Source organism: Aotus nancymaae, unplaced genomic scaffold (assembly GCF_030222135.1).
Source record: "Aotus nancymaae isolate 86718 unplaced genomic scaffold, 86718_ANA_hifiasm-v0.15.2.pri h1tg000030l, whole genome shotgun sequence".
Lineage (NCBI taxonomy): Eukaryota > Metazoa > Chordata > Mammalia > Primates > Aotidae > Aotus > Aotus nancymaae.
Genome location: NW_026988443.1, coordinates 28,614,448 through 28,637,105, shown reverse-complemented (window position 1 = coordinate 28,637,105; position 22,658 = coordinate 28,614,448). Strand labels below are relative to the sequence as shown.

General features: G+C 52.1%; 1 protein-coding gene across 10 annotated transcripts in view; it reads right to left on the bottom strand.

Annotated features, from left to right (window-relative positions):
* Window positions 1-762: 762 nt before the first annotated feature.
* The window catches only part of ST3GAL2 (ST3 beta-galactoside alpha-2,3-sialyltransferase 2), a 54,459-nt gene continuing 32,563 nt past the window's right edge, over window positions 763-22,658 (bottom strand). For all 10 annotated transcript variants that reach the window (XM_064383291.1, XM_064383295.1, XM_064383296.1 and 7 more), the window contains 6 exons: window positions 17,050-18,385; window positions 13,522-13,715; window positions 7,107-7,286; window positions 2,903-2,948; window positions 2,520-2,639; window positions 763-1,395 (listed from right to left, as the gene is read on the bottom strand). In XM_064383291.1, coding sequence (XP_064239361.1) covers window positions 1,222-1,395; window positions 2,520-2,639; window positions 2,903-2,948; window positions 7,107-7,286; window positions 13,522-13,715; window positions 17,050-17,388 — 1,053 coding nt within the window. In that variant the 5' untranslated portion in view covers window positions 17,389-18,385 and the 3' untranslated portion in view covers window positions 763-1,221. The remainder of the gene's footprint in view (window positions 1,396-2,519; window positions 2,640-2,902; window positions 2,949-7,106; window positions 7,287-13,521; window positions 13,716-17,049; window positions 18,386-22,658) is intronic.

Here is a 22,658-nt window from a genome sequence, read left to right as displayed (position 1 = left end):
GGTGGAACCCCAGCCACAAACTTCCCAGCCCTTCTAGAGCAGGAGATGGAGAGCGGGGTAGAGAGAGATGACCTGCTGTGCGCAAGTCTCCTCCTCCCAGGCCGGCTGCGGGCTGCGGGCTGCGGGCTGCGGGCTGCGGGCTGCGGGCTGCGGGCTGGGCCAGCTCAGAATTTGCAAAGAATCTGCGGGTCGGCCACCCCTGGCAGCTTCGGCTTAACCAAAACACGAGCCCTAGGCAAAGTCACCCCCAAGCGAGAGGCGATGGGTGAAGGAGGTGCATGCAGCGAGCAGCCGGGCCCATCGCCAGCCTCCTTCCGCCATTCAGCCACCTCCCCAGAGCCGGCCAAAGACTGGGGAAGGGAGGAAGCCAGGAGGCAGGGTTTTTTTTCCAGAGCAACAGGTAGGCTGGTGAGGAGGCCCCGGGCCCAGGGAGAGGGGCTGAGAAGGCTGCGGGTGAACAGGAGGGCCGAGGGCACACGAGAGAGCACCTTGCAATGGAGGGGACAGGGCTTCCTCGAGCCCTGCCCTGTCCCCTCCACCTGTCCGGAGTTCGGCCCGGGCGCACCCCACCCTGCAGGGGACGCCACTCCCGGCTTCCTGGAGACGCGGGAAGCCCTGGGGAAGCGGCTGTCCCACAGTGCTGCCGAGGCGGGGCGGGGTGGGACGGCAGATCCCGCGCCCCGGGCTCCGCCCCGACAGCGTTTCTTTGGTGGGTCTGCACGCGCCCATCCGGGTCGGCGGGGAAAGGGGCCAGGCGGCCACCGCTCTCCTGAGGCCCGCAGCGACAGCGGAGGGCGCCCACTGTCCTCCCGGGCCGGCCAGCGACTGAGATGCTCCTTCGGCGGAGCCTGAAAGAAGTGCTTCGCCAAGGTCCACAGCATGCTCTCCTCCTCAGAAAGCGGGAAAGAAAACCCTAACCCAAAGCGTAAGGAAGTGGGGACTGAGCGGCCGCCGGCCCGCCCCCGAAGGCCATTGATTGGAGGAGACGGGACTCAGCACCGGAAGTCCTCCTTGAGTCGCATGATTAGCTGGGAGAAACAGAAGCTCCGCCTGACTGCAGCGCTGATTGGTGCCAGGCCAGGCCGGTCCCCAGAGTCTCGTGATTGGCGGGGGACAGCAGGCGCCCCCTGTACTGCAGCATGATGGGTCCCGAGTCCAAGGTCCCTAGCCGGAGCGCGGCCGCCTGACGGTTGTGCCGGGAGGGGCACGGCGAGGCCCGGCTCAGTTACCCCGGTAGACCTCAATCTTGCTGGCCTTGGCCAGCATGTCGATGATGTGGGCCTCGAAGTCCGCGTCGTGTACGCCTGTCTTCCGGAACTCGCCCGCATACCGGTTGTTCTCCCAGTAGTGGTGCCAGTTGCCCCGGCTGTCGGCCCCGAACCCGTACACGTTCACCTGCGGGGAAGCGCGGCGCAGCGTCACCCCAGGCGGGGACCCAGGCGACGGCTGGGGCGGCCTCGGGAGGATAGGGAGGACAGGGGAGAGGGAGGCCCCGAGGAGATGCCGGACCCGCCAGGCCTGGCCTAAGGATATGGACTCACATGGGGATACCACCTTCCCTTTGCAGTTGTCCTTCCTCTCCAGCCCTTGCTAATTCCTCCTTTCCTTTTATTTTTTGAAATGGAGTGCTTTTGATCAGCACCATTGCAATGAAGCCCTTGCTGGCAAGGTGGGCGTACTGGGCCTCAGCTCTGCTCTTGGTGGTATGGCAACCCTGGCCACTGGTGGAACGGGTTCTCTGAACGACTAAGTTCCATTTTTACACGAAGTAGGCTTGGGGCTCAGAGCTGGTGGGGGCAGCCGTTCAGCTGGAACTCAACTACATACACTCTCCATTCTATTTATGTTCTTTTATTCCTTTTTCAAGACAGAGTCTTGCTCTGTCGCCCAGACTGAAGTGCAATGGCGTGATCTTGGCTCATTGCAACCTCCACCTCCTGGGTTCAAGTGATTCTCCTGCCTCAGCCTCCCGACTAACTGGGATTATAGGTGTGCCCCACCACACCCGGCTAATTTTTTGTATTTTTAATAAAGACGGGGTTCCCCCATGTTGGCCAGGCTGCTCTCGAACTTCTGGCCTCAAGTGATCCACCCACCTCAGCCTCCCAAAGTGCTGGGATTACAGATGTGAGCCACTGCACCCTGCCAATAATTTAACTTTTTAATGAAGTGATTTCGGACTTAGTAAACATGACAGCAAAAAACATTTGGGAAAGGCAGATCTATGCTTTACAGCCTAGAGGTGGGGGAGACCAAAGCCACGTGGATTCTGCCTACAGAACCACATTCCTGGCTGGGCGCGGTGGCTCACGCCTGTAATCCCAGCACTTTGGGAGGCCAAGGCAGGCGGATCACAAGGTCAAGAGGTCGAGACCATCTCGGCCAACATGGTGAAACCCCGTCTCTATAAAAAAAATAAGAAGAAGAACCACATTCCTCTGGAAGCCTGCTAGGACTGGAGAAGGGCTGCACTCCTCTGTTCCATGGGTTCCCACTACCCCCGCCACAGGCCTACCCACCTCATCGCACACATGCAAGGCAAAGAAGAGCACCAGCATCCCTGTGGAAGGGTACCGCCCGTGATGCTCTGTCCACCTGTCGTGGATATACTTGAAGAAGGCTGGGTTGTAGATCTGGACCTGGGAGAAGAGATGACAGGTACATGAGGGGTTGAGGGGCAGAGATTCAGGCTAGACTGAGCAGATTCTGCTTGTCTATGCCTGTCAGCAGACATGTGTCTGTGTCTCCTGGCTCCTGTGGCATTGGCTGGGGTCAGGCATCCCAGCACATAGGGACCCTGAGGTTCTGGAGGGGAACTGGAACACACCTAAGCCAAAGGACCAGGCGCACGGGCTGGGCCAGCACTGTTTCCACTGAGGTGGGGAGGAAGTGAGGAGCTTACCTTTTCTTTATCCACTCGAAGGAAGGACTTCACTGGGGCATAGGTGCTGTAAGCAGACAGAAAGATAACATTTCAGGCCAGGTGCGGTGGCTCACGCCTACAATCCCAGCACTTTGGGAGGCCAAGGCAGGTGGATCACCTGAGGCCAGGAGTTCGAAGCCAGCCTGACCAACATAGTGAAACCCCATCTCTACTAAAAATACAAAAATTGGCTGGGTGTGGTGGTGCATAGCTGTTATCCCAGCTACTTGGGAGGCTGAGGTTTCAGTGAGCTGAGCTGGGAGGCAGAGGTTGCAGTGAGCCGAGATCACAACACTGCACTCCAGCCTGAGTGACAGAGTAAGACTCCATCTCAAAAAATAAAAGACAGGTAACATTTCAGGTAACCCCATGGGACCCAGGGATGCCCCTCCCCACCTGCTCTGCTTCTGGACTGCTCTTCCCTGACTCGTTCATCACTGCCATGCCTTGCTCCAGAGCCTCCAGTGGCTCCCCATGGCATCCAAAATAAAATGGGGATGTTTTAGGCAAGTGCTGGGGCCTTCCCTAGTCCAGCCCCAATCTTCCTTCCCCAGCTCTCTGCTGTGAGCTCCATTACAGCTGGCAATCATCTCAAATCCACCATGTCTCTGCTCTTACACCTGCCCTCGATCCACTACCCTCAGGCTTCGCACAGACCCCATCTCTCTGTAGCCAGCCATGGCTCCTGTAACCTACATGCCCTTCTCTGAATGTCTATGGCACTTCAACTCTATTGCACTAATTTTAGCCCTCAGGTCTCCCAAACGTGGCATAATGAATATCCTAAAGTCAGGAAACTATAACTCATTACTTTTGTGTTTATAAAATACATGGTGACAATAACTAAAACGTAGTAATAAACCAAGTGTCCACTGAAGGATAAACAGATACACAAAACAGGTATATCCCTACAATGGAAGCATTTTCAGCCTTTAAAAAACACAGGAAATTCTGACACATGCTACAACATGGATGAACAACAAGGACATTATGCTAAGGCAGTCAGACAAAAGGACAAATATAGTTATGATCTGACTTATATGAGGCATCAAGAATAGTTAAATCAAGTCGGGTACAGTGGCTCACATCTGCAACCCCAGCACTTTAGGAGGCCAAGGCGGGCGGATCATGAGGTCAAGAGATCAAGATCATCCTGGCCAACATGGTGAAACCCTGTCTACTAAAAACAGAAAAAATTAGCTGGGTGTGGTGGCACGTGCCTGTAGTCCCAGCTACTCAGGAGGCTGAGGCAGAAGAATCTCTTGAACCCAGGAAACGGAGTTTGCAGCGAGCCGAGATTGCGCCACGGCATTCCAGCCTGGCAACAGAGCGAGACTCTATCTCCGAAAAAAAAAAAAAAAAAAGGGCCGGGCGCGGTGGCTCACGCCTGTAATCCCAGCACTTTGGGAGGCCGAGGCGGGTGGATCACGAGGTCAAGAGATCGAGACCATCCTGGTCAACATGGTGAAACCCCGTCTCTACTAAAAATACAAAAAAATTAGCTGGGCATGGTGGCGTGTGCCTGTAATCCCAGCTACTCAGGAGGCTGAGGCAGGAGAATTGCCTGAACCCAGGAGGCGGAGGTTGCGGTGAGCCGAGATCGCGCCATTGCACTCCAGCCTGGGTAACAAGAGCGAAACTCCGTCTCAAAAAAAAAAAAAAAAAAAAAAAAGAATAGTCAAATCAGGCCAGGTGAGATGGCTCATGCCTGTAATCCCAGCACTTAGGGAGGCCAAGTTGGGCAGATCACTTGAGGTCAGGAGTTTAAGACCAGCCTGGCCAACATAGTGAAACCCCATCTCTACTAAAAAAGAATGAACCCCATTCCTGTAATCTCAGCTACATGGGAAGCTGAAGCAGGAGAATCACTTGAACCTGGGAGGTAGAGGTTGCAGTGAGCCGGGATCATGCCACTGCACTCCAGCCTGGGCAACAGAGCGAGACTCAGTCTCAAAAATAAACAAAAAAAGAATAGTCAAATCATAGAGACACAAAGTAGAATAAGCTTACCCAGGATGGAGGGGAGGGGACAATGGAGATTTAGTGTTTAATGTGTACAGTTTCCATTTGGGATAATGAAAATGTTCTGGAAATGGAGATGGCTATACAACAGTGTGAATATACTTAATGTTACTGAGCTTTACACTTAAAAATAGTTAAAATGGTAAATTTTATAAGTGTTTATTTTACCACACAACAAAAATACATGGTGAGACAGAGAGTAAATTAATGGTTGCCTTGGGCTGGGGGTGGGAGGAGTAGGGGTGATGGCTTAGGGACCCAGGGGTATCTAGATTTTTATCTTTAAAGACCACTTAGACCATGAAAATGTTCCTTTTTTTTTTTTTTTGAGGTAGAGCCTTGCTCTGTTGCCCAGGCTGCAGTGCAATGGTACAATCTCAGCTCACTGTAACCTCTGCCTCCCAGGTACAGGCGATCCAATCCTCCCACCTCAGCTTCCAGAGTGTAGAGGCATGTCACCATATCTGGCTATTTTTTTTGTGTGTGTGTATTTTAGTAAAGACAGGGTTTCATCATGTTGGTCAGGATAGTCTTGATCTCCTGACCTTGTGATCCACCCGCCTCAGCTCCAAAGTGCTGAAATTACAGGCTTGAGTCACCATGTCTGGCCAATTATTTTTTTTTGAGACAGAGTCTCTGTCACCTGGCCCATAGTGCAGTGGTGCGATCTCGGCTCACTGCGACTTCTGCCTCCTCGGTTCAAGTGATTCTTCTTACCTTAGCCTCCCAAGTAGGGATTATAGGCACCCACCACCATGCCCAGCTATTTTTTTTGCGTATTTAGTAGAGACGGGGTTTCACTATGTTGGCCAGGCTGCCCTCGAACTCCTGACCTCGTGATCCGCCCGCCTCGGCCTCCCAAAGTAATGGGATTACAGGTGTGGGCCACTGCACCCGGCCATTTTTGTATTTTTTATAGAGGGGAGTTTCACCATGTTGCCCAGGGTGGTCTCGAACTCTTGGGCTCAAGCAATCCACCCTCCTTGGCCTCCTAGAGTGCTGGGATTATACATATGAGCCACTGTGCCCAGAAGAACATGAAAATGTTTTAAAATTAATTGTGGGGCTGGGTGTGGTGGCTCATTCCCTGTAATCCCAGCACTTTGGGAGGCCAAGGCGGGCGGATCACCTGAGGTCAGAAGTTTGAGACCAGCCTGGCCAACATGGCAAAATCCCATCTCTACTAAAAATGCAAAAATTAGCCAGATCCGTGGTGACACGCACCTGTAATCCCAGCTACTCGGGAGGCCGAGGCAGGAGAATCACTTGAACCTGGGAGGCAGAGGTTACAGTGAGCCGAGATTGTGCCACTACACTCCAGGCTGGGCAACAGAGTGAGGCTCCATCTCAAAAACAAAACAAAAACAATTAATTGTGGGCTGAGTGTGGTGACTCACAGCTATAATCTCAACACTTTGGGAAGGCGAGGCAGGTGGATCACTTGACATCAGGAGTTTGAGACCAGCCTTGCCAACATGGTGAAACCCTGTCTCCACTTAAAATACAAAAATTAGCCAAGTGTGGTGGCATGTGTCAGTAATCCCAGCTACTCGGGAAGCTAAAGCACAAGAATCACTTAAACCCAGGAGGCAGAGGTTGCAGTGAGCCAATATTCCCCCACTGCACTCTAGCCTGGGCGATACAGTGAGACTCCATCTAAAAAACATAATAAAATTTTTAAAAAATAAAATTAATTGTGGTCATGGTTATACAACTCTGAATATATGAGAAGTTACTAGATTATATACATTAAATAGGTGAGATGTATGGGATGTGAATCGTTATCTTGATAAAGCTGCTAAAAAATATACTTGGTGAACTAGATTTCCCATGGTTCCCAGCTATGATGGGATAACTGCCCCCAAAGAAAGTCCTTAGAAGGCGGAGCTCCCTCAGTTGGGAGCCATCACCCAGAAAGGAGACCAAAACCAGATGGTCCTTCCTCATCTTTCCACCAGCAGTATGCTAGGTGTCACCACACAGGAAGTGACACAGAGCAAGCTGTGCCTTCAGCTCACCCACCATCTTAGGCCCTCCCTTCTCACCAGCCCCTCTTGGCCAAAATGTTCAATGAAAGTAATTCTACAATCTGGCCCCCAGGAAGACTCTGCCCAAGGTGTTCCTGTCACCCATATTCTACCAGGGCCAACAAGAGGCTCACAATCGGATCTGCCCTGTGGACAGGGCGCTGGTGATCCACAGAAGGTCCAGGGCCTTGAAGGGCACCAGCACGAAGCTGACGTTGGCGGGCAGGTTCTTGGCACTCTCAGGGTACATGAAATGGTGGGTGGTTCGGCTGCCAACATCCTGCTCAAAGCCCACGGTTGGTGCCTGATTCATCCTGCAGGGACAAGAGGGTGACATGAGAATCAACTGCCATGGAAACTGGTACAAGATTCTTAGAGGACAGTTTGAGGCCATCCATCAAAAATACAAATGGTGTACACTCCAACCCAGCAATTCCATTGCTAGAAATCTATCCTATAAAAATGGCTGCATAGCTGTGCAAAGATGTGTATGAGGATATTCACTGCAGAATTATTTACAATAGTAACAACAGAATCAATCAAAGAGGCCAGGCATGGTGGCTCACTCCTGTCATCTCAGGACTTTGAGAGGCTAAGGTGGGCAGACTGCTTGAGGCCAGGAGTTTGAGACCAACCTGGGCCAACATGGTGAAATCCCATCTCTACTTAAAAAAAAAAAAAATACAAAATCAGCTGGGTGTGGCAGCATGCACCTGTAATGCCAGCTACTTGGGAGGCTGAGGCAGGAGACTGGCTTGAACCTGGGAGGCAGAGGTTGCAGTGAGCCAAGATCACACCATCACACTCCAGTCTGGGTGACAGAGCAAGACTCTGTCTCAAAAAATAAAACTAAAAATAAAAAAGCAATGGTTACTCTCAGAATAAGATTAGGGGCTTAACCCATTTTTATTATATACGTTTTTATTTATTCTTATTATTATTGTTGAGACATGGTCTCACTCTGTCGCCCAGGCTGGAGTGCAGTGGTGCTATGTTGGCTCACTGCAACCTCTGCCTCTGCCTCCTGGGTTCAAGCAATTCTCCTGCCTCAGCCTCCTGAGTAGCAGAGACTACGAGCATGTGCCAGCACGCCCAGCTAATTTTTGTATTTTTAGTTGAGACGGGGTTTCACCATGTTGGCCAGGCTGGTCTCGAACTCCTGGCCTGAAGCAATCTGGCCACCTCAGCCTCCTAAAGTGCTGGAATTATAGGCATGAGCCACTGAGCCTAGACAATTTTTGTTTGTTTGTTTGTTTTTGAGACGGAGTTTCGCTCTTGTTACCCAGGCTAGAGTGCAATGGCACGATCTCCGCTCACCGCAACCTCCGCCTCCTGGGTTCAGGCAATTCTCCTGCCTCAGCCTCCTGAGTAGCTGGGATTACAGGCATGCGCCACCATGCCCAGCTAATTTTTTGTATTTTCAGTAGAGACGGGGTTTCACCATGTTGACCAGGATGGTCTCGATCTCTTGACCTCGTGATCCACCTGCCTCGGCCTCCCAAAGTGCTGGGATTACAGGCGTGAGCCACCACACCCGGCTGTTTGTTTGTTTTTACATCTCATCTGTCAACCAGGCTGGAGTGCAGTGGCATCATCATGGCTCACTGCACACTCGACCTCCTGGGCTCAATCGATCCTCCAGCTTTAGCCTCCCGAGTAGCTGGGACCACAGGCGTGCATCACCACACCGTATTTTGTTCTCTGTTTTGTAGAGATGAGGGTCTCACTATGTTGTCCAGGCTGGTCTCAATCTCCTGAACTTAAGCAATCCTCCTGTCTCAGCCTCCTCAGTAGCCGGGACTACAGGCAGATGCCACTATGCCTGGCCTACTTTTATAATTTTTTAAAGAAATAACTTTTAAAGAACAGCCTTCCACAGCTTCCACTGACCTGGCTATTCTGCCAGGTTTCTATAAGACGGTGAAAGCAAGATAGGAAGGTCAAGCCTCCCCTCAGCCCCTGGGCTGGATGGAAGCCTCACTCTGGCCACCACCCACCACCCTGTTCCTATCTGCTGCTTTAAGACCCTGTGGCCCTTCTACTCCAAGGCCAAGAGAAATGCCCCAAGTTCTGATGGTGTCTGCTGTTGGTGTCTCTCTCGTGATGTGCAATGTCCCCTCTCCTGCTGCTGTCTAGAGAGAGGGGACATTGCTGTGGCTCCTGTCTGGAAACCCTCTCCATGGGTATAATAAGCCAAGAAGGCCTCTACTTCCTTTCAATTTGTGCAAAATATAGGACAAGTAAAACCAAAGTTCCCCTTTTTAATAAAAGTTCCCCCTTTTAATCTTACATAACAGGTGAACCAGGCTTAAACACAAACCTGTTGCTCTTTTTTTTTCTGCTATGACTGTTCATGAGGACATTCCTGTCTTGCCTGGACCACCTTGTGGAATCATGACTACCAAGGCCGGGTGACTGTAACCTGGCCCTCCATTAGGAACACAAGGACCCGGGGAGGAAGGGAGTGCAGTCTCTAGGTGGCTCTCCCGACTTTTTATGCCAGTTCTGTAAAACCAGCACAAACATTCCCTGTCCTTACAGTGGCTGGCACCAGCTAGCTGGGCTGGGTGAGGACTTGCTGTGTTGCAGGGGTTCCCACGCTGTCCTCATCAGAGATGGGACGGGGGAGGACCATGGGCTGTGCTGTCCAGGATCCCTTTGCCCCACTGCTCCCACGGTTGTGCCTCCTACCTCCCATTTTCCTGTCCCTTGAGGGTCTGGAGGGTGCTTTGGGGTAGGAGCCCTCAAGGCCTAGAGAGTGTCTGGGTCTTAACCACTTCTGTTCTAGTTGGCTTCAAGCAGATGCTCAGAATTTCCTCCAGAGAAACTAACACATTCTATCTCCAGAACAAGGATCTAGTTCCTGCCTCCCTCTCCCAAATTCATGTTTTTCAGTGAACTGCCCCTTTGAGCCTGGTCTTTAGGGTTCAGAGATCCTATATCCTAGAAGAGCTAAGAAGTATTTTTCCCACCCATGAATAATTCCTAACAGCTCATGGACTGATAAACTCCCACGCAGGCACTGGTGTCCTATGGTCACACTGACACAGTCTGGATCTGCCTACTGCCAAGCACCCTAGGACCTGTGAGGAACAGAGCAGTTGGAGAGGAAGCCTTAACGGGATATCAGAGCCAGAAGTATGTTTCAGCTGCCGGAGGTATGGCAGGGGTAAGCAGGAGGTGGAGGAATTGGGCTGGTGACACTCAGGCTGGCTGGGATCTGGGCGGGGCAGGAGCTAGGATCAAGGTATACTCTTCCTCTTTTCTAAAAAACTAGAGATGGGGTTTTGCCATATTGTCCGAGCTGGTTTCAAGCTCCTGGGCTCAATCAGTCATCTTGCCTCAACCTCCCAAAGTGCTGGGATTATAGGCATGAGCCACCATGCCTGGCCAAGATATATACTTGAAAAGACCTAAGTGACGAACTTCATCTCATCAGAGATGGCGAGGCTAAAAGATCCTGCAGTGCACCGGGCTGCAGCTGGCCCCAGCTGGCTTCTCAAGACCCACCGTCCGCCTTCTCTACTGACTTGGCAGCCCGAGCTATCATGAAGTTCCCATGGGACCTGTCAGCCAGGCTCACCCTGCCTTCCGCGCACGTGAGTGGCCATGCTACAGAGCCTGCCCCTCCTCCCTCGCTTCCCCTGTGTCGGGCCTGACACCAGCTTCCAAACATCTGGGAATTAAAGGAACAAGAGGTCCCAAAAAATGTTTTACAGCCTCCACGGGAAAGGGAAGGAACACAGCACTGTAACAGGGACAAGGTTTCGTTTCAAGGCTCTGATTCATCCTGGAGAAGCCATACCCTGGAAAGGGGCCAGAGAAGGATGGCGAGGATGAACTGCATCTCTGGGACTCAGGGACACAGCATTCTAGAAATCTATCTGTCCTTGGCTGCCTCCAGCAGCCACTCAGGGACAGGGGCGCAAGCAGGGTGGGGTGTGTGCTCCCTGGCTAGGACCTCGTGTTGGCTGCCTAGTCCCCTTCACTCCTGCATGTATCTGTAGTGTGCCTACTGTCTAGCAGGCGCTGTTCTTGGAGTTGTGGATGGATCTTCTGGCCAACTAAGGCAGGACCAGCTCAACTGGACTTGGAGTGGTCCACAGGGCTTAGAGGACAAATGGGGGTGGGGGGGTGAGGTGGGCGGGGCACAGGTGGGTCAGGCTCCTCTAAGATCTTGCTGTAATTCAGCTCAGCCCTCCAGTGAGTCTTTTGTCAGTCTTGCTTCCAGAAACACTGGTTCCAAACCTGGATATGCCTACAATTGAAGTCACTCCCACCGCCATCTGTTGTTTTTGTTTTTGAGATAGGGTCTTGCTCTGTTGCCCAGGCTGGAGTACAGTGGTGCCGTCATAGCTCACCACAGTTTCAAACTCTTGGGCTCAAATGATCCTCCTGCCTTAGCCTCTCGAGTATCTAGGACTACAGGCTCACACCAGCAAGCCCAACTTATCCACTGCCATCTGGTTCATTATACACACCAGCAGACAGCCAATTACTACCTGGGTCACCCCTTCCAGAAAGTGATTCTGGGGTCCACTCTATACACCCCTCTTCCTCACCTGGCCCTGTGAGGAAGCATCTATAAATTGCTTCTCTCCTCTCCTCAGCAGACAGTCAATTACTACCTGGGTCACCCCTTCCAGAAAGTGATTCTGGGGTCTGTGAGGAAGCATATATAAATTTCTCCTCCCCCTCCCTCTCTCTCTCCCCCTCCCCTCCCCCTCCTCCTTCTTCTCTCTGTCTCTCTCTCACTCTCTCTCTCTCTCTCTCTCTCCCTCCCCCTCCTCTCCTTCTCTCTCTCTCTCTCTCTCTCTTTCTTTCTTCCAGATGGAGTTTCTCTCTTGTTGCCCAGGCTGAAGTGCAACGGCGTGATCTCAGCTCACTACAACCTCTACCTCCTGGGTTCAAGCGATTCTCCTGCCTCAGCCTCCCAAGTAGCTGGAATTACTAGCACATACCACCATGCACAGATAATTTTTGTATTTTTTGTAGAGACAGGGTTTCACCATGTTGGCCAGTCCAGTCTCAAACTCCTGACCTCAGATGATCCACCTGCCTCGGCTGGGATTGCAGGTATAAGGCACCATGCCCAGCCTTATAAATTTCTTTCTGACAGTACTGGCAAGGCAACTTAGAGCCAGTCCTTTTGGGCCTGAATCCGGGCTTCCACCTAGGAGCTTCCTTACCATCACTGAGGTGCCTGCCCAGTGAAAGCTCAAACTTGATGCAGGTGCTTCAGGCACCTGAGAGCACTGTTCTGGGCTTTCCGAGTGCCCAGGGCTGCAATGAAGTGACAGATGCCTCAATCCCCAACCTGGCCATGGTCTCTGGGGAGGGGAGTGGCTCCTCTAAGACCAGGTCCCATCCCATCTCCCTTCCATTGGGGTATTAGCAGTTGGAGTATACAGACACCCTTAGGTTGCTCGGAGTCCTGGACAGGGTCTGGTCCATTCTGCTCACCCTGCCACGTGAACAATTTCCCAAAGTGAGGAAAGTCTTACGTGGAATGCTGAATGCCTCCGAGATATATTGCTGCCTTCGTGTTGCTATGGAGACAGGAACAGTTTCTAAGACAAAGCCCTCCTTTCTGCCTCCTGGGAAACCTGGTCTTTCTAAGAGATGTGTGAAAACTGGGCATTGGCAGGAGCCCTGTTCTTCAGGCTCCTTCTCTACCAAGGAGTCAGGTGGAAGGATCCCCACTGTGGCATTTCTTCTCCCCAGCCAAGTCAAGGGGGGACGTCAGAAAACACAGGCTCTGGAGCAGAGTGAGCAGCCCATGTTCAGGTCACGAGCCTGCCCTCTATTCCCTGTTCACACCCAGGCCTTCACTGCAGAGTCTCGGTCAGGACTGAAGCTGCTCCCAACCCTTCTCCCTTCCTCATGGCTGGGCATAGAGGTCTTGGGAATGAATGAGCCCCAGAGGAAATACCAACAGCTCCTTTCAGTGCTCAGAACATCTGCCTTCCTTGCATCTGCCAGAGAGAATCCCTGCTGCTATGAAGCAGGATGTCAGCTGCGCTTGGGGCCCTCATTCCTTGGCCAGCTACTGAGAGGACAAGGAGGAGAGGGCTGGTTTCTGATGGGAATTTTTGTTTTTGAGACAGGGTCTCAGTCTATTGCCCAGGCTGGAGTGCACTTGTGCAATCATAGCTCACTGTAGCCTCAAACTCCTGGGTTTAAGCACTCCTTCCACCTCAGCCTCTCAAAGTGCTGGAATTACAGGCGTGAGCCACCGTGCTCGGCCTCTGGTGGGATTTTTCACTGAACATCAGCCAGGAGTCTAATGTCGGCTCTTTCCAAAGGAATTCAGAGCCTTGGAAACAGAGTGCAGGCCTACAGCAAAGCTTAGACTGGGGATTCTGCCTCCCTATCCACCCCAAAAAGGCAAAGGAGAGAGCTGCAAGCCTGTCATGGAAGGCTCTGGGAGGCAGGGCCTCACAGCACCCTGGTAGCTGGCAGCGTGCACCCTGCCAGACAAGGCAGAGGAGGCAGTCGCCCTCCCAGAGGCCTGTCATGGGCCCACCCTCAGGATCTGCAGGGTCTCACCTCATTATGAAGTTGTGCCCGTCTATGTCCTGCCCGTAGCCAGAGCCCCGCAGGTTGCCTGAGTTCCCCACCACAGCACATCGCCGGCACTGGTGGGGGTCCCGGAAGCGGTAGGGGTTCTCGCCGGGCACTATCTGGAACAGCTTCTCCAGCACCTCATTGGTATTGTGTGACTTGAACTGAGGCTGCAGCATCTGTGGAAGGGAGGGGAAGATGGGAAAGGAGGAAGGGAGAGGCGTGTGAGGCGGGAGAGGCCCTGGCCTCCCCTCCTCTGCCCTCACTCTCCAGTGTCTGGGCACAGGCCTCTTTATACAGGGCTTTGCCAGGGAACAGGGATTCTTTCCTCTGGTCAGTGAGGGTCCCTCCCTCTCTCAATGACAGGAAAGTCCCCAGTTGTGAGTCTCAACATCCGGAGATTGGGTGCCCTGCTAGTCAAGGTGGCTCTGAGGCACTGGAGGGGGCTCAAGGGTCAAGGTGCCCTCCACACATTTTCTGGGGACCTGCAGGCCTAGGCCACAGAGGAGAGCAGCCTTCTTCACGGGCTCCTTCCCAGTCAGCCTACAGGGGCATCCCAGGCACTCAGGCTGAGGACTGCAGTTGCAGAAGCTACCTCCAGGGAACAATCCAGCCAACTCCCTGAGTTCCCAGGGCAGGGCAGAGAGGCTGATAAATTCTTTCAGAGCCAGAACGGGTGGAACAAAACTGGTGTCTCCTCCTACCAGTGAGACCTGTACCAACCAGTTGATGGTCAAAGACCATGAAACAAGGCAGTGCCAACCAGACACTTACAGGCCAGCAGGTGCCGCACAGGAGTGATGTGGCAGGTGAGGCCCACAGCCAACAGATCTGAGCCCCGGCAAAGAGGGGCAACTTTAGCCAACTGCTGCCACGCGGGATCATCAGCCCAGAAGGGCCAAATTTTCCCATTTTTCAAGAGACACTGAAAATGAGGATTTCATGAAATAAGAAAAATAAAATCCTGATTTTTTTTTTTTTTTGAGACAGAGTCTCACACTGTCGCCCTGGCTGGAGTGCAGTGGTGCAATCTCAGCTCACTGCAAACTCTGCCTCCCAGGTTCAAGCCATTCTGCCTCAACCTCCCAAGTAGCTGGGATTAAAGGCATCTGCCACCATGTCCAGCAAATTTTTTGTATTTTTAGTAGAGATGGGGTTTCACTATGTTGGCCAGGCTGGTCTCAAACTCCTGATCTCATGATCTGCGTGCCTCAGCTTCCCAAAGTGTGATTTTATTTATTTATTTATTTATTTTTGAGGCAGAGTTTCACTCTTGTTGCCCAGGCTGGAGTGCAATGGTGGGATCCTGGCTCACCGCAACCTCTGCCTCCCAGGTTCAAGCAATTCTACAGCCTCAGCCTCCCAAGTAGCTGGGATTACAGGCATGCGCCATCATGCATGGCTAATTTTGTATTTTTAGTAGATACAGGTTTTCTCCATGTTGGTCAGGCTTGTCTCAAACTCTTGACCTCAAGTGATCCGCCCATCTTGGCCTCCCAAAGTGCTGGGATTACAGGCATGAGCCACTGTGTCCAGTTGAAATCCTGGTTTCTAAATGTTGGTAAGTAATGCAAATATTTTAAAAACACTGAACGAGCTGCACTTGGCCCATGGGCCACCAATTGGTAATGTTAATTAAAATGCTCTATGGGGGCCATGCACTGTGGCTCATGCCTGTAATTCCAGCACTTATGGAGGCTGAGGCAGGTGGATCACTTGAGGTCAGGAGTTTGAGACCAGCCTGGCCAACATGGTGAAATCCTGTCTCTACTAAAAATACAAAAATCAACTGGGCGTGGTAGCAGGTGCCTGTCATCCCAGCTACTCAGGAGGCTGAGGCAGGAGAATCACTTGAACCCGGGAGGCGGAGATTGGCAGTGGGCCAAGATCATGCCCTGCACTCCAGACTGGCAACAAAGTGAGACTCCATCGCAGAAAAAAAAAAAAAAAACACACACACACGCATACATAAAAATAAAATAAAACGTTCTGTGGATGGAGCCATAACTCGATGGGTTTGTAGCTGAGCACAGCCTGCTCAGGGGATGGAAGATTGATCTGTAGAGGGAGCTTGGCTCTGAGACAAGAATTCCTATACAAAAATTAGCCAGGCATGGTTGCCTGCACCTGTACTCCCAGCTACTCTGAAGTTCAGGTGGGATCGCTTGAGCCTGGGGCGTCAAGGATGCAGTGAGCCAAGATTGTGCCACTGCAGAGACAGGGAGAACTTCTCAAAAAAAGTTGTCACAGTAAGAGCCCACAGGGCTCCTAGTGGCCCCAGCTCTGCAGACCCTGGTCCTCGGGCACTCTGACAGTCTGGGCCAAAAGGCAGGTTCCGTGGCATTGTTCTGATAAGCCTGATCACCTGAGCTCATCCCTCACAGCTTGGGAGCCTGCGGGGGCTCAGTGCTGACACTGCTCCATCTTGACATGTGCAGCAACCAGATGGCCTGCAGACCCCGTGGAGTGACACTCCAGAGGCTTGGTGTGAGGAAGAAGGAATTAAAAGTAGTGGAAAAGTGATGACTGGAAGGACAGGGAGGACCCCCGCAGCCCCGCACCTTCACCTCCCTTATCCCCTGAGGGTCTCTTTTGCTTGCTTTTTTTTTTTTTTAACTCTATAATCAGGCAACACTTTATTTCATAAAATAGATTATAAGACTTCCCTACAAGGCTTTCTTATCATAGCTCAGTAAAAAGTCTTCCAGCAGTTGTAAAGAACCAAGCAAGGGACTCTGCTCTCAAGGTATTTACAATTATTTTGGCTGGGCATGGTGGCTCACACCTGTAATCCCAGCACTTTGGGAGGGTGACGCGGGTGGATCATCTGCAGTCAGGAATTTGAGACCAGCCTGGCCAACATGGTGAAACCCCGTCTCTACTAAAAATGCAAAAAAATGAGCTGGGTATGGTAGCACATGCCTGTAATTCCAGCTACTCAGGAGGCTGAGGTAGGAGAATCGCTTGAACCTGGGAGGTGGAGGTTGCAGTGAGCGATCATTGCACCACTGCACTCCAGCCTGGATGAGAGAATGAGAATCCGTCTCAAAAAACAAACAATTATTTTGAGCCAATGTTTATAAATTAGAATATTTAGTTTTAAAAATCGGGATTCCTGGGTTTTCTTAAAATGGGTTTTCTTAAAAGAAAACCCAGATCCAACTTCGTACAGTAACAACTGCTGGGGCCAAGGGGCGGCTGCCTCCTTCTTCCGGAGCAGGCCCCCCATGGCCGTGCTCCCTGCTCCCACCTGCTCCCCGTGTCCATGCTGCCTGCCTAGTCCAGGAGGCACTTCTGGCCTATGCTCAGCTCCTTACAAGCACTGGAAAATACTAGCTCCTTTCATTAGGTCAGCACTCTCTTTGCTCTCCAGTAATCTGTGATCCTATAAATGGCTCTAGTCAAATGGGCATTACACTTTGTCAAGGCTCTGGGGGCCAGAAGTCCAAGAGCGGGCCCTGAGTGGCTCTAAAACTGGGGGACAGACCCCCAGAGGTAGGCAGTGACTCTTACCATCCACCACCTCTGGACATCCGGTGGAAGATCCATGTTCTCTCGGGTCCAGACGGGGGAAATGTTGCCGTCAAAGTGGCTGTCGAACCAGTTGGAGGCACCGGCGTCGCCCATGCAGTGGCGACAGGCACAGATCTTGCCCGAGAGACCCTCCTTGCTGAGGCGCTGCAGGCCGGCATAGCCAGGCACCAGCTTCACCCGGTGCGTCCCGCCCAGGGCCCCCGAGTCCAGGTAGGGCAGCGTGGCCATGCTGTGGTGTGAGTAGGTGAAGAGCAGGGACATGATGAACACCAGCAGGAAGGCCACGGAGAGGAACCACACCCGCAGGGAGCACTTCATGGTGCTGGCAGACACGCGGCAGTCACCGTGGCCACTCCTTTCCCAGCCCACTGAGGGGCCAGCCACGGCGTAGCCTGACTGTTGTGGCACCACATGCAAAGGGCATAGGGGCAGCTGCTGCAGCAGGGGACAATGGCAGGGGTCCCTTGCCACGCCCTCCCTCAATGTGGGGAGTAGCACGTTGGCAGGAGTGGCTGTCCTGTCCCTGAGTCAGGCAGGCCCCTGCTTAGAGCTTCATCGTGTCTCTCCGTCACTAGCTGGGCCACAGAGGCTCTGCCTCTCCCGCCACTCTGACGAGGGGGAGGTCAGTCCATCGCAGCCCTTTAGTCCCTTGGGATTGCTGGCTGCCAGCTCTAGGGGTCCCCCTCTTTGGTGGCTTGAAATAATCCAGTCTGGAGCAGTCGGGGTCTTTGTGGCTCATGAGCAGACACTGAGGCAGCCCCTTGTCCCTGGCAGCAGGAAAGCCCTATAACTCCAATCTCAACAGAGAGCACATGGGCTTCAGGGGACTTGGGTTCCATGCAAGCGTTGTCCCACCTTGGCTGATCCTCTTGGCCCAACACCTCTGCCAGAGGAGGGGAGCTAGACCCCAACCCTGAGAGGAGAAAAACAGGAAGTGCTGTGAGCGTCAGAAAACTCCACTATAGACCGAGATCCTTCTCGTCGTAGGTCCTGCCCATCTGAGGTGCTGGTCCCTTCTCCTGGTGGCCACAGCCCGAGCTACAGTTGCGTAAGGGTAGCAAAGCTCCTACTGTGGCTGTGGGGTCCTCTGGCGCTGGGAACAGCTGCTGTTCAGCAGGGCACTGTGTCCAATATCTTCTGGGTCAGGTGAGTGTGTGCTGAGCTCCCCGCCAGGGCCCAGGCCTCCTTCCTGGTACTTCTGGCCCGGGTGCCCATCCCCACTCCCCCGGGGCCAGCCTGTCCTGCTGTTAGCTCGTAGTAATCCCCTGGCAGGTTCCCCTTCAGTTGTCAGGCGCCAGGCTGCCGCAGCACGACCCTAGAATGGCGGAGAGAGGAAATAATGTGTGGATGAATAGCAGGGGCACCGGGCTCTGTCCCAGCTCCACCCCAAGTCCCAGAGGGGACAAAGCTAGCAGGAGAGGAGACGCCCACTTAATCAGATGGTGGACATGACCAAGGGGGCTCTGCTCTCTAACTGCACAGACAGCATCACTCTGTGGGACTCCAGGGCCTGGAGGACTAGATTAGCCCAGAGTTTTCACTTCTTAGCCAGAAGGTAAACAAGGAGTAAAGTGATTTTCCCTAAGCCACATGCTGGATGGATCAGGTTTAGAAAGTTCCTTGTCCAGCTATGTGCAGTTAATTTCAGGTGAAACATCAGGGAAAATGGCCCAGAGAAGATCCCAGGGGAGTATGGACACTGACTGCCCCCAGCAGCGCTCTCTGGAGCCTGTCAGTGCCTGCAGAGGCCACCTCTCCCAGTAAGAAGGGAGGGCTGGCCAGTCTCTGTGACCGCCCCACTTCTCTCGGCTGTGGATTATCAATGAGGCATTGCTGGGTCCACTCAGTGAACCATGAACAGTCCTGCCAGCTCTGGTGCTGGGGAGAACCTGCCTGTCAGGAGGTGCGGTTGCTGGGCTTGATCCTGCCCCCGACAGCTCTCTGGGCAGTTGCCTACCTCTATCTGTACATTATAACAAAGTGAATGCCAGGGTCCCTAGTAGCGCTGACAGCCTGAGGCCCCATGCTGCCCAAGCAGGCAAGAACAGGGAGAAGAGGACTTGTAGGGCAGTTGGGGTCTCAGCCATAAGGAAAGGAGCTTGGATCCATGCCAGGTGCAAGGGAGCCAGAGTGGGTCAGAGGAATGCTGAGAAGGGAGCCACTGAGCGGTGGCTCCATGCCATGGGAATCCTGCAAACCCGGCTGCCTCACCTCTCCCCAACCCCACTCCAAATCCGCCTAGCCACACTGCTGACCTAGCCCCTGGGCCTCACAGAGCAGCCCTGCTCCCTGTACTTGTTGAAGTCTCTAGCCCCCTTTTGGGGTCTCCTGGCTGCTTCTAGCAGCTGCAGACAAGGTCTCTCAGGCTCTGTGCTCAAGAAACCAGCTGCCCCTCCATTTGTGGCCACGAAGCCAGCAGGGAATGGAACAAGCATATTACAAAAAGGACATTATTCTGGGTGGGAAAATGATGTTCACAAAAGTAGAGGAACCTTATCTAAGGTCACGACCTTGTGAATGGAGGTGGCTTTGGGATGGGCCAGGGCACAGAAAGAAGGCTGTAGCCTCCACGAACCACCCGGGGCTCAGAGGTGAGAGGGAAGGAGACATGGAGTTGGCTTCTCAGGATCAAGAGTGAAGGCCCACCCACTGGCCTCACTAGCGCTCCTGGCTTTAATCCATGGAGACCCCAGCAGCACTGGCTCAAATGTGCTTCTTCCAATGTTCTGCTGTACCCATTTAGCCGATCCCACTCTAGGCATGGCCTTGGCTGAACTGTCTGTAGACGGGAAGCCAGGTCGTTGTCTCTTCCCATTCTCTCTTTGCCAACGCATGCCCAACATCTAAGGAAAGAACTTGAGTTCTTCCAGGGTCCCGCTCCCAGCTTCCCGTGACCTGAGGAGAGCCAGTCACCATGCAGGTGGCCCTGGAAGGCAGTGATTTTGCAGCTGATGGGAACGAGACATCCTGGCTAGGCAGCCCCCCAGTGGCCACTGAAGCCAGGGGCTGCACAGAGCTGGCACGAGAGGCTTCCAAATGAAGCAACTCTATCAGGGAAGTCATTAACTCCTGGGGATTCTAGATCAATGCAGGAGGCATCTGAGGTAACTGCACTGCCTGCGAGCAGAGGAAAATCCCTGGTTTTGACAACATGGCTGGAAAGAGCAGAGAAGTAGAGCATCTGGCAAAGGCCCCTGCTTTGGGAACCCCAGGTCCAGGCGTTACTGTGAACTTAAGCTGCTCAGCTTGTTGTGGTGAGGGCAAATAGAGCGATGAGGAGGAGCTTAAAAAAAAAAATCAGAGGTCCCCAGACATGCACTAAAAATCCCAGAAGTCACCTGGCACAGACCCTCTCATAGTTCATTTCGACCTGTGCCCCTCAGCTGCTCCCCTTCACAGCTACTCAGATCATTCACAACTCCATGCACACCTCCATATAAAAAGCTCAGAGGAAGCCAGGTGCCATAGCTCATGCCTGTAATCTCAGCACTTTGGGAGACCAAAGTGGGAGGATCACCTGAGGTCAGAAGTTTGAGACCAGCCTGACCAACATGGTGAAACTCCATCTTTACTAAAAATACAAAAAATCAGCTGGGTGTGGTGGCAGACACCTGTAATCCCAGCTACTCAGGAGCCTAAGGCAGGAGAATTACTTGAACCTGGGAGGCGGATGTTGCAGTGAGCCAAGATTATGCCATTGCACTCCAGCCTGGGCAACAAGAGCAAAACTCTGTCTCAAAACAAACAAACAAACTCGGAGGAGGCTGGGCACAGTGGCTCACACCTGTAATCCTAGTACTTTGGGAGACTGAGGCCGGCAAATCACTTGAGGTCAGGAGTTTGAGACTAGCCTAGCCAACACGATGAAACCTCATCTCTATTAAAAATACAAAAATAGCCAAGTGTGGTGGCACACACCTATAATCCCAGTTGCTCAGGAGGCTGAGGCAGGAGAACCCTGGAGGCAGAGGTTGCAGTGAGCTGAGATTGCACCACTGCACTCCTGTCTGGGCAAGACAGCGAGACTCTGACTCAAACAAACAAAAAAAAATTAGCCAGGCATGGTGGTGTGTGCCTCTAGTCCCAATTACTTCGGAAGCTGAGGTAGGAAGATCACCTGAGCCTGGAGAGGTTAAGGCTGCACTGAGCCGTGATCACACCACTGCACTCCAGCCTGGGCGACAGAGTGAGATCCTGTCTCTAAATAAATAAATAGCATTCCCACTACGCCAGAAAGTTCTTTTTGCTCCCTGCCAGTCCATACCCAAGGCCCCATCACTTTTCTGACTTCCATCACCAGAGGTCAGATGTGCCTGCCCTTGAGCATCACAGAATCACGCAGGACAGATGTACTTGGGTGTGCCCTGGAGATCCCCTCTGTCTGATGTGTGTCAGTTGCTTGTTCTTTTCCCACATTCGAACATTTGATGTTATGAAAAAAGCTGCATGAACTTCTTGTGCCAGTCTTTTCATGGGCACATACTCCCACTTCTCTTGGAAATAAATACCTGGGAGTGGAACTGCTGGGTCATAGGGCAGGCGCGTGTTTAATTTACTAGAAATTATCAGCTTTTCAAAGTGGTTGGAGCATTATGCATTCCCACCTGTGAAATATGAGAGTTCTAGAGTTCCATTTGTTTCATGTCCTTGATATTTTCAATCTTTTTAATTTTAGGCATTCTGGTGGGTGTCTAGTAAACGCTACTGTTTTTACTACTAGGTATGTTGGAACCTGTGCACCAGGACCTGTACAGGAATGTTTATAACAGCACTGTGTAATAGCTGAAAACTACAAACAATTCAAATGTCCATCACTATAGAATCGATAAATTGTGGTGCATTTGTGCCATACAGTAAAACAAATAAACTCCAGTTTTAGACATGAACAAGGATGAATATGGCCAAAAAACTATTATGTCAAGTTGAAAGAGTGATCATGGATAAATGATCACAGCATGAATCCATGAAAAGCTAAAAAATATGCAAAGCTAAACAAGACATTGTCTATGTCTCTCTAAAAGACAATAATAGAGAAAATCAAGGAAACAACACAAAATTCAGGGAATTCCTCTGGAAGGGGAAGAAACGTAGATGAAATAAGGAGAGCTGGAGTACTGGGTACCTCATAATCCAGGTGGTGGGTACAGAAATTTTTTTTCTTTTGAGACAGAGTCTTGCTCTGTCACTCAGTCTGGAGTGCAATGGTGTGATCTTGGCTCACTGCAGTCTCCTCCACCTCCTGGGTTCAAGCAATTCTCCTGTCTCGGCCTCCTGAGTAGCTGGGATTACAGGCGTATGCCACCATGCCCAGTTAATTTTTTGTATTTTTAGTAGAGATGGGTTTCACAATGTCGGCCAGACTGGTTTTGAACTCCTGCCCTCAGGCGATCCACCCACCTTGGCCTCCGGAAATGCTGGGATTACAGGCGTGAGCCACCACGCCCAGCCATGGAATATTTTTTATGTTTACTCTTTATATTTTTTTGCTGTTGTTTTAATGTGTCCTGCAATTCACAATGTTTATTCTTTCTTTTTAAATTTATATATTTTCTTTATTTTTTTTGCCAGAAGGTATTCTCATCTGAACA